Source organism: Neopsephotus bourkii, unplaced genomic scaffold (genome assembly GCF_033783945.1).
Source record: "Neopsephotus bourkii isolate Nb327-2 ecotype Australia unplaced genomic scaffold, CSIRO-AGI_Nbou_v1 NB_1376, whole genome shotgun sequence".
In the NCBI taxonomy this organism is placed as follows: domain Eukaryota; kingdom Metazoa; phylum Chordata; class Aves; order Psittaciformes; family Psittacidae; genus Neopsephotus; species Neopsephotus bourkii.
In genome coordinates this window covers 1,943,981-1,955,503 of record NW_026901855.1, presented here as the reverse complement: position 1 = coordinate 1,955,503, position 11,523 = coordinate 1,943,981, and the positions used below count along the sequence as shown (strand labels likewise).

Genomic DNA, 11,523 nt, shown 5'->3' with positions numbered 1-11,523 from the left:
TTCCACTAATAGCCTGAATCTCTAATGATCTTGTCAAACGGGCGGGAGGAGAAGGGGCTGTGCCAGAGCATCTCTAAGGGGGCATTATGCAAATGGAGAAATTAGTTGGAAACAGCCTGAAGGGAAACATGTGGAAATCTAAATCCGAGGACCAGCATGGAGACTGCTGCTGAATAACTTATTATAGACTCACAGCGTCTGCTGCAGCCGCCTGAGCAGAAGGGAGGGAAGCAAAATGGCAACAAGGCACAGCAGTCAAGGAAGCTCCAAAACTTGATTTGGCTTAAAAAATACAAGATGTTGAACTAAACCCTACCAGTGGATGTGGAAGAGGTGACTCTTCAACACTTCTCTCCTGTCCTGCCAGAGGAGGGGTCCCTGTCCCACGCAGGGTCCACCAGCATCACAGCAGTGCTCCATAGTGGTCTTGATAGCACAGGGGGCACTCAGATGTTTTGGGTGAAGGATAGCTAGCCTCCAGTCCTGGCCTGACAACATGTCTAGCCCAGACAGAAGTGAGTGCCGGGATCCTGGCAGGTCGCAACTGTGGCAGGGGATGTGAAAGGCAGGGAGAGCAGAGATGGTCTGTTGTGATGGAGCAGGATTCCTGGTGGCTGCAGAGGGAGGATTTGTGGTTCTCTGAGCTGGCGGTAGAGCGAGACTGGTTAACTTGTGATGTTTTAACTGCACGTACACCTCAACCTGCTGTCCTTGTCTGCACCGCGGAGCTTTCTAAAACATAATCACAGGAGGTGTTGAAGAGTCCCTTTATACATCAGAACAAGACCCCCCTCCTCCACTCATGAGTAATTCACTACCCATAATTTACAACTGAGCTCCCCACCAGCTGGCTACAGGTGCCTGCACTGTGAAATGCAGGTGCTGCCTGGCACAGACACGGTTCTGCAAACCTCCAGCCCCAGCAACCCCATCCCATCACCCTCTTGTCCACTGCTCCCCAAATGCCCCTGCCCTGCCCCTGTTGCCCCACCAGCTCCTCCAGCCTTGCCCTAAGGTGGTGATACCAAGAGACAGACACAGAAACTCAAGAGAAAGCCCATCCCCTGCCCCGCTGCCCATGCCCATGCACAAACACTCCTTTCTTGTCTCACATGCTGGGCAGTTCTTGGGTTGCAAGAAGTGCCAGGTGTCCCAGATACCTGCCTTGTATGGAGGACAAGCCCTTGGGGACCAAGCAAGCCCTGCTCCCTGTGACTGGTGGAACATCCCCTCCTTGCACCCCTGGCCCTGGAGATGCTCCTCAGTCAGCCAGGAGCAAAAAGCTTCATGGTCTGAAGTGTGATGGGCTATGGTTTCTTTTCCCAGCGGTGAAAAACATGTCACCCTCCAGCTTGGGCTCCTTCCGTAACCTCCTCAATATCCAGGTGAGCACTTCCCGGTGGGCCTTTCTCTTCAGGATCAGCTAAGGACAGGGTGGACAGAGACTGTGCCAGGGCAGGGCTGGCCTTTGCATCCTGCCTCCTTCTGGGATGCAGCCAGGAAGAAAGCTGCTGAGGAAAAAAGCACCAGCACCTCAGTGCAGATCTGAGCGACCAACGCATCTGAGCCTGCTTCCCCCAGCTTCGTTTGCACTGCTCACCCCTTGGCAAGTGCTGTGGCATGCTGAAACCCCAGCTGCTGGCTACTGATGGGGGCTGGGGGCCATGGCGAGGGGTGCTGGGATAGGGCCGTGCTGAATCTCTCTCCTCTTCCCAGAAGGGTAAGGTGAGAGGGTGGAGGAGAAAAGAAACACAAGACCCCCGCAGGTCCCTGGCCCTGGCCAAAGGGATGCCCTGGGGCAGCCTCCCAGCCAAACTGTGCCTCCATGGGGTCAGCCCTGTGGTGGATGATGTGGAAACCACTGGGGCAGGATGTTGGGTGTCCTTCCTGTGGCACTCCTGGCATCTTCCTCTACCTGGGAAGCCACAGCCCCTTGCAGAGGCAAAGCTGCAGCCTGCTCACAAGGGGTGCTTCCTGCTGCACAGGCAGGCTCCCTGCACACACGCATGCAGCTGCAGAACTGCTGCGGGCTTTACTCTCAAGCATCTGGGTTTGGCAAGAGGCGTCCATCCTGCTGAAGCTCTCCCAACTTCCTCCAGCGCTGTGGTTACTGAAGTGATGGAGGAGGGATGGGGAGAGGGGCAAAAGCAGAAGCCAGGGAAAGAGAAATGAACACAAATAAATGCAGTACTTACCAAAATGCTGTCCTCAAAGTAATATACCAAAGTCTAGGCACAGGCAGTAAATTCTTGCAGTATTAGGCTAGAAAAATGGAAGTTTTTCCTTCCTGAAGTGCTTTCATATCTGAGCATTTTCTCCAAAACTCTGGTGTTTCCCAGGTGTTGACTGTGCTCATTTGCTTTCTAGAAGAAAGGCAGGGAACACTGCATCTGCACCTTGGCCAAGTCACTGGGATGGAGCCACACTGACAGTCGTCAGATGGGGGCTGGTTGAAGAAAGCTAGGACAGGTATTGACAGGTTATTAATATTTTAGAAGATCTGTTGGGCTGGAGGGCAAAATCCTTGAGGATCCCTATGAGGATTGATCTTCCATATTTTCACTAACAGGATGGTATAGGGAGTGCCTAGGTGCCATTGTTGATGAGACAAAACCAGGAGGGTTTGGAAACAGAAGAGTAAAGGAACTGGGCTACCTTGAAGGAAGGAGGGATGGGGACAGGAGGAAATGCAGGGAGATTTGATGAGGGGTTGCCAGCAGGAATTGCTGCAGCAGGCAGGATGCTCCTCTGCCTGCAGGGAACGAGCAAAGGCCTGAGCCATTGCTCCAGTGTGCAAAAGGCAGATCTGACATGAAGATCGACAGAGCAAATTAGTTCTGCAAAAATATCCATGAAGACAGCAGCAGGGCAGCAGCGGTCCACAGCTGGACTCTAGGAGTCAGGTACTGCACAGGAGAGGTGGGGCTTAATGGGAAGGAGGCAGAGAGGGTGGTAGCATGGGGTTATGGGGAATCTGACATCCATGGTCAGACCCTCCCCTGCTCAGCCAAGGAAATAAATGCTCCGGGAAGGTCACGAGTGTACACTCACAGCTGCTACTGCAGCCCTCATTGCCACTGAAAGCTGTCTCCAGCCTCTGGCAGTTTCGAGACATGGCTAATCATTCTGGAGTAATTACCAGCTTACTCCCTTAGAGGAGTTCACTTGTAGCTAATTAGTCCAATTGCTTCCTGACACACAAAGCCCAGGCAGCCAGGGCTCCCTGCAGCAGCACACAGCACTGCTCTGCAGCTCCCATCTCACCACGTGCCTGCCTTCCTCTCCCCATGGGCCACATACTGCCCCCAGTCCCCTCCCCTGGGACTTCATTGGGTACACTGGAGTGGGTGGATGGTGACAAGATCCCACCGACCCTAAAAACAAGGTAAATGGTTTCTTCAGAGATGCTCCACTGGCTCAGCACTGCTCTTCTAAGGCTGCCCCACCACATAGCTTGGGTCCAAGAATGCCACAGGGTAACTCTGAATGTCATTTTCTCCTGTGGGCTGGTGTAGAGGAAAAGCTCAGCAGGGCTTTCTAAGCCTGGGAGGCAACTCCTGGCTACTCACCAGGGAGAGCATGGCTCCTGCCAGGCCTCCAGAGCACACACCAAGCAGATCATCCCCACCATGTCCCAGGAAGCAGAAGAGGACCTTTTGCAGGAGCAGGAACTGAGGTGTGCACAGGGTCTCCCCACACATCAGCCAGTTTTAAAGGAGGGGGAAGCCTTGTCCAGAGATTACACAAGCAAGAGTGAGAAACTGCACAGGACTAGCATTGGAAGACTCTTTATTGCTTTGGTTGCTTACAAGTGAGATATATGCATCTAGCCTCGCTGCAAAGACACACACACATTGTGTTCAGCTTGCAGCATGGTGAGGTGATGCAGGGACACTGGGTACACAAGGTTTGGTCTCTCTGTCTCCTCCCAGGCACCAGGAAGAGACCCTGAGAAAGTAAAGCAGCTGGCAGCTGTGAGAAAGTGAAGGATTGTGTGAAAGGTTATTGCTACAAGACCAGAAAGGCCAGGGACAGCTTGTCCAGAGCCTGCAAAGGACACCAGCTCCTAGCTTGGCGTTCCCAGCACACAGACTTCAGTGGAGACACAAACTAGTCCCCTCCTCCATCAGCCTCTGCTCCTTCTAGGGAAGATCAACACAGCCAGAGGCAAGTACTAAAAGCCAGGAAGCCAAGGTGGCCTTGCTACAGACCCCAGGCGAAGCATTTTTTGTCCTTAGCTGGCTAGAAACCAATTCAAAGATGTTTCTCCCATAAAGCCAAGCACTTCCCACCCTTACATGTGGCTGAGCCAGCACAGTTCTGCTCACTGAAGGGATGCTGGGCACCTCCACACTCATCCTACACATCCATATTACTCATTTAAGCAAGTGCCTGGGGCAGAGAGACCTTCACATCCTCTGCCTCAAGAGGCCTAGCAGCATCCCATGACACTGGCACAGTACTGCCTCCCTCACTCACCCTCCAAGCAGAGAGAGGACAACCCCAATTGCCCTCTCCTTTGGGGCAGCTCAGTGCCTCCTCCTGTCTTTGGAAATGGGCACTGCCAGGATGCTTCCATACCCGACTGAACCACACAGAAAAGAAAGCCAGAGACTAGGAACAAAACAAAACCAAACCGGAACAAAAGTTACAGCAGGGCCCTGGCCCCGGTGCCCTACCAAAGGCATGTCAGCAGAGGAGCTGCGGGCAAGCCAGCTGGCAACTCGCATTCAGGCATCCACGAGCGTCAGCCCATCATGCAGAGCACGCTTCCACATATAATAGGTGGAACGGGCTGTGAGCGGGAAGCGGGCACTGAACTCCTTGTAGGTGGGGAAGGTCTTCGACTCAAAGCGCTGCTGCAGGAACAGCTTGGCCTGTGCCTTGAACTGGGCAGTGGCAATCATATCCATCACAAACATCCGGCTGTTGGCTCTCTCCGACATGGCATAGCTTGAAATGGTGTTGTATGGCATGGCCGGAGCTGGCTTATCTGGGTGCTTGGTGGCTACCTCCATGTGGCACTGGGGCTTAAGGCCTGGCTCTGCTTTTGGAGGTGCCAGGGAAGGCACGCGGTTCAATGGCTGGCCAGAGCTGGTCCAGGGCAGGTCGCGCTGCCCAACAGCCTGGCAATTACTCTTCCAAAACCAGTAGGCTGTGGAGGAGAGAGACGGGTAGCGCAGGCGGTACTTGCAGAAGGGCAGCTGCCATTGCTGGACCTGCCTCCTGGCCACATCTCGCAGCTGCCTTCTCCAGGACAGAGAGGGCTTCAGCTGCAGGAGACTCCTGGGTTCTGGCCGGTCTCCATTCAGCCTCTTCCTAACAGGCACACTGCTGGGCTTCAGCTGCAGGAATGGCTTTCCCATATCTAGAGGCTTCTGGTTATCCAAGGGAGATTGCGGAGGTTTGAAGTTGGGGTTCTCCTTGATGGCTTTTCTTCTCCAGTTGTAGTAAGTGGACCTGGAGATGCCAGGAAAGCTGCGCTTGAAGCACCGGTAAGGCACCAGAGTGTTCATGGAAATGCATTTCTCTAGATAGGATTTGGCTCCTTGCATGAAGATTCCTGCTTGGATGGGGTCTACGGAAGGACTTGGGGATCTTAAGCTCCCCTGTGAATTTGCTGGCTCATCCACATCAGCCTTTTTGGGGACATCCCTGTGAAGCTCCTGCAAAGCATGGGCCTCAGCCAGAGTGGGGGCATCACCATTGACCGTGGTCTGCATCTCATGCTTCCAGGCGTAGTACGTGGATCGGGAGATTTCTGGAAACATTTGCCGGAAACGCTGGAGGGGGATTATATTGCCCTCCTGAAAGCAGGACTGGAGGAAGTGTTTAGCTGCAAACCTGGCAGCCGCTTTCTGACGGTGCTCACGAGACTGGCGCTTCCAGCGGTAGAAGGTGCTCTTGGTAATGCTGTATCGGTCACGCAGGTTGGAGTAGGTGAGCTGGGGGTCACTGTTCAGCAGCTCCAGGGTCTTCATGGGCTGCACAGGAGGTTCTGGTGAAGGCACTGTGGGTTCTAGCTCTTCCAGGCCAACCACAGCCACGAAGTATTGTGCTTTGAAGACCTGCTGGGAGAGCTGCTGCCCTGACCACATGATGTGAAGTGTGGAGGTTCGCGGGCCACACTTCCTGGGTCGGATGAGCCGGTTGAAATAGGGCCGGATCTTCAAGTTGCTCATGGGGTAGATAGAGTAGATGTTACACTGCAGTACTGAGGCAAGGGCATAGACGTGCCACATGTTGGCAAAAGTGCCAGGAAAACAGGTAGCTTTGATATCAGCATCAAAGATGGCCTCCAGGATGGCCATAGGGAGACTGGTCATCTCTGGGGTCTCCTCAGTGCAGAGGGAGTAGCGGGCAGCCTGCAGCATCACCTTGGAGTCAATCATGCCATTCAAGTAGTATTGCTTGTGTAGCAGCATCTCCACCACTGTACGCACCTGCAGCTCCAGGCTGAGGGTGGGGTTGCCCCAGAGCAGCACGCTGGCCGCCTCAAAGAGGTGGTTCCCCTCACCCTTGCAAACCAGGGGTAGCATGTTACTTGGGGCATCCTCAGGATAGAGGCTCCTGGCTACCCGGTCAACCTCCAGCTCCTCCTGAAAATGCCTCCCACAATAGCCAGGTAGGGAGAAAGATGACAAGGTTCTCTCTGCCTCCAGCGCCGCACTGGTGAGGCCCTCCAGTCCAAAGCATTCGGTGGCTTCCTGCAGCTCCTGCAGCACAGACTGCACCAGCTGGTGCCGCGGGATCATCCTGAAGGATGGCAAAAAAAAAACGTCACTGGAGATGAAGACAGTGCAAGCTCCAGACCACTGGGACCTGGCTTCCGGGTCCAGCTCTTCCCCAAAGAACAGGCAAGGAAAAGGGTAGAGGAAAGGATGCTTCTCACCCCTCCACCCACACTCCCATAGACAAAGGAGGAAGCCTGGGTCCCTACAGGCAGACCTGGGACAGGGCCATGGGCTCAGATTGCTCTCCAGTGACCTCCTGTGGGCAGCAGACAGAGCACAGAGCTTCCAAAGATACTAGCCTAGGTGAAATTAAGGAGTGACAGCACCCATTGGGGTGCCAAGCCAGGTCACCTCCTACCCCTGCACCTCGCCTCACCCCTACACCTGTCTCTCCCACCAGAAGCTCCATCCCTTTCGTTTTACTGTGCTGCTGCCAGCACCCAAAGAGAAGAGTTTGTCACCTCTGCAGGAAGACACCCGTGACAGAGGAACACTGCATGGGGGCACGGAGGGACCTGGCTCAAGGGGATCAAGCCCAAGAGAACAACAGACAAGGAGCTTGCCCCTTCCCTCAGAAAAGGGCACTGCATCTGCCCCCACTGCATGCACCAAAACTGCTGTCACAGAAGCTGGGATGGGAGGAAGGGCCAGAGCCAGATCAAGCCTCGGTTACTGATGCTCCAGCTGACAATGGATGTCACTTGCTGCTCAGAGGACACACACCACCAGCCATGAAGAAGCCTGACAAGGACGGCTTCTCCTAGACAAGCTACCAGGCAGGAGACAACCCAAAAGCACAGCTGGAGCATGAGCACTGGGGTGCGTAGTTCAGAGGCTGCACAGAGCCCTCTTCCCTGCCTGAGCCCATCCCACTCCTGTCCTCCCTCTCTCCACATGCCAGCTCCCACTCAGGCAATCCAAAAGCTCAAACCTGCATCCCACGCTTTGTCAGCTCTCTGACACCTATGTGGCTCTGCCCCCACTGCTCCGGGGAGCTTTCGTGACAACGGCACAGTCCTTACCCCATGATCCAGCTCCAGCAGCACAATTCTCAGCACCCTTCCACCATCAGCCAGCCCACTCTCGAACCACTTGTCTCCCAGGCACAACACTGCACTCAACCAAGGAGCCCAGTCTCCTATGTTTTCTCCTAACATGTTCACTGCAACACACAGGGCATCACTTTGCAGTCTACTTGATTCACATCCCAGATGGAGCCTACCTTCTTACAACACCTCACAGGTACCACTACGCGCTCACAGCTCTGTGGAGAGACAGGGAGACGGCAGAGCCAGGCAGAAGCAGCAGCAGCCCTGCGGTAAAACAGATGGCCTGCCAGACCTCTCCCAGGTCTCAGACCTGCACTTTGCTGCAGATAAGGTTATTATTGCCATGGCATCTACGGCCCCTGGCCATGACCAAACAGCAAATTAAACGAGGTGCCACAAAGTCACACAGCCACATCCAGGCTACTTCACCACAGGGAGTCTGTGCTGCTGCTGCTGTCCCTTGCCTTTAATCAGGCCACAGCTACTCATCAAATCACCTCTCTTCCCATGTCCCTAACTCCTCCAGAGTCTCCTTCGTGTTGGAGGCCAGGCCCTTCTTACAGCTGTTCCCACAGCTGTGGAGCATCAGGTATCAGAGACAACAAACATAGCAGAATGGACACAGCTGTGATGCAGGGGAGATAAACTTGTTCTAACATCCTGGTCTGAGCAAGTATGAAGTTGTCACTTCAGGTCATGTCTGTATTGTTGTCTCTTGGGAGTTCACAGAAATTTACAGAAGTTTATAGTAATTCTGACTAAGCCCATAGTAAGCAACATGTGCTGGAGGAGCTGAAGCAAAGGCTTGCAGAGCCCAAGTCCTCCTTCATGGCCTGCCAAACCCTTTTGGAGCCAGCCACCTCACCCTGCAGCAGTCACTGCCTCTCCTTTCAGTCCCTGCAGCCCAGCTGAGCACTGTGAAGGCAAGACAAGCTTTGCACAGGGAAGGGGCGAGGAGCTGAGGTAGGCTAGGGAGCATCAGCAGCCCTGGTCTGTATGGCCTACTGGGCACTTCCCACCCCCTTGGGTGGGAGAGGGAGGACATGAGGGAAAACCGGAGGCACAAGACTTAATCCTTTCTGCAGTGATAGCTGCACGGTCTCAATGTCACCGCCAGCTCCTGATGCCCAGAGCAACAACAGGGCCACAAAAGCAACCCTAAGGCAAACCCCACAGCTGAAACAGGAGAGATGAGCTCCTGGGGCAGGGTGAAGAGGGGCTTAGATAAGCCAGAGGCAGAAGTCAGCCCAACTAGGGGCTTGAGATCACCACCAGATCAAACCCATCAGCTCTCTACACAGAGGAGCTGCTGCAAAAGGGAACAGTTTTTGCCTGCACACCCCCAGAAAAGCAGCTGAACACCACAGACAAGCACTCTCTAAACTGCCTCAGCACCAAAAGGTAAGCAAGGGAGCTTTTCGTGGCTGATAAAGGAGGTTTTACCTAACCTTGCTTCTTTTGCATTGTAACAGATAAGCAAACACTTGCAGATCACGTTCCCTCACCTGAACTGATGGTCTGGTGGCATCCAGTAGTGCAAGTTCCCCCGGCCAGAGGCAAAAATGCTCCCGCCAGCAGGAATCCAGGACACTTCAGCCCCAGCTGCCCCGGAATGCTGCTGCTTTACAGGAGCAGGAGTATCCATGTACCACAGCCCAGCTGGGCTCGGTGCCTCACCTCCCAGCCGCAGCTGCTCGCTCAGGTCACCCCAACAGTAAAGGCTCTTACTTGAGGAGGTGTGAACCCCCATAACCACACAACAGAAGCACTGAAGTGGCAGTCTCCAGAAGCTGTCTAGGCTAGAAATATCACCGTACCAGAAAGCCCAGGGGGGGTTCTGGTGGGTGAGCAGCATTGCCAGCCCAGGCAGCAGGAGAAGCCTGCTCCATCTGCCAACACCCACATCTCCGCCAAAGCCCAGACGCGGGGGAACCCTCTCCTGGAGAGAGAAAAGCCACACACCCTCCTTTAACCCAGGCCGAAGCGCCGCAGCTCAGCCTCGTTCCGACCGTCTCTCGGGCAAGGCACGGACAGCTCGAGGGCGAGCGGTACCTGACAGCAGCCTCCAGCCCCGTCCTCCCGTGAGCGCTCCCACCGCCCACCCCGCGGCCGCTCACGCCTCTCCCGACCGCGGCCTCCCCCCCGGGGACGGGGGCAGCCCCGGATGGGATCACGGGCTGCCGCTGCCGCTCCCCTCTCCCGACAGACAAAAAGGCGAACAGCCCCGGGGTGGGGGAGCGGTCTCCGGTGCCCAGGCAGCTGCCGAGCAGGGACCGAGGGCAGGGCGGGTCAGGGCGCACGCCCGCCCGCCGGGGGAAGGTGCCTGCCGCGGCGAGGGAGCCCACGGGGTCAGGGAGCCGCAGCCCCGACTGGCGCCCGGCCCGGCCCGGCCCCACACTCACCTGGCTCCGCGGGTCGGGTCGCGCCCTGGGCCGCCCCGCACCTTTAAGGGCGGCGGCAGGAAGCGGCACGGAGCCGCCACCGCCCCGGTGCCAGCCCCGCAGTGACCCTCGGGAGCGGGCGGCCGCGTGCGGCGCCGGGCCGAGCCGGGCCGGGCCGCCCCTCCCCGCCTGCCCCCTTCCTCCCCTCCCCCGCCAGGAAGCGGGCCATCCCCGCGGCCCCGGCCCAGATGAAAGCGGAGCGGGCCGGGGGTCACTTCCAAAGCTAAAGTGATAATGGCCATTGTCCCGCCGCCGCCGTGCTTAAAGGGCCCGCCGCCCTGCCCCGCTGCGCCCCGTGCTCCCCGCACCCTGCCGCCCCACAGCATTCTCCTGCCCCATACCCTGCCCTGGCCCGCAGTGACCGAGCCCACTGGGGCTGCGGGGTAGGATCTGGGTGCCTGCTCGGGGCACCCCTCATGTCCCACGGGGAGCAGGCAGGTCCCGAGTGGGTGCCACTGCGGCCCCCGGAGTTGGCACAGCCCTTGTCTGCGTCTGCCCCCTTGCCCACTCGCTCCTGCCAAGGCCATGGTCCTTCCTCTGTGATGCCAGCTAGGAGATAAGTTAGCCTTTCCTCTGCCCTCCCTAAGTGGTGCCCATCCTTTCCCTGGCAAGGCAAGGCTGGTGGGACTCACAGGCTTCTAGGGCTGACAAAATTCATCTGTGCTGCCCTTCAAAACCTTGTTTGTCTATGAGAGGCACCCAAGTGACAGCAGCTGGGCAGCCTCATCAACAGGCTTGAATCTGCCTGCCTGTAGCTGGGCCCTCTGTGAAAGAGCCTTCCACCCTGCTATCACTGCCCTGCTGCCTCCCCAGCCTAATCTCAGGCTGAGATTCCCTGTCCTTAACTCCCGCTCATACAATGGGTTCATCCTGTCCCTCGATCATCACGTGAGGCTGTGCAAACAAGCCCGCATGCCAGGCACCTCGCTCCAGCATCACTGAACTGCCAATGCCAGCTCCACCCCACATCATCCTCACAAGTCCAGAACCCCCCCTAGAGATTCATCCAGGACCTGCCTCACCTCAACCTACACCACCCCAAAATGGGGCTCTGAGGAGCCCATCTGCTCTTGGTTGTGAGAGCTGCGTGTGTTTTAATGATGGGGGGCACAAATCGGTCAACAGGGAACAGCTGGGCTCTTCACCAACTGGTCTCAGTACTTCATGTTCCCTGTGTTGGTGTAGCTCTGGTTGCAAACATCTAGTTTGTTTTCCTCCGCTTACCCTTTAGGGACCAGTCTGAGACCCAGCCCCATCCCTCCACCTAGGGAGGGGCACAAAGTAGCTCCTGATGTCAAA

The 11,523-nt window shown here is 56.3% G+C and overlaps 1 protein-coding gene across 2 annotated transcripts; it reads right to left on the bottom strand.

Moving 5' to 3' along the window:
* Positions 1–3,772: 3,772 nt before the first annotated feature.
* On the bottom strand, positions 3,773–10,403 carry VRTN (vertebrae development associated). 2 transcript variants are annotated; one of them, XM_061367366.1, is made up of 2 exons: positions 10,186–10,403; positions 3,773–6,756 (listed from the first exon to the last, which is right to left on the bottom strand). In XM_061367366.1, the coding sequence occupies exon 2, from the start codon at positions 6,753–6,755 to the stop codon at positions 4,731–4,733; it is 2,025 nt and encodes a 674-aa protein (XP_061223350.1). In that variant the 5' UTR covers position 6,756; positions 10,186–10,403; the 3' UTR covers positions 3,773–4,730. The 2 variants fall into 2 exon arrangements, with proteins under 2 accessions (XP_061223350.1, XP_061223349.1); XM_061367365.1 differs by lacking the exon at positions 10,186–10,403 and adding an exon at positions 9,289–9,693.
* Between the last annotated feature and the right edge of the window lie 1,120 nt (positions 10,404–11,523).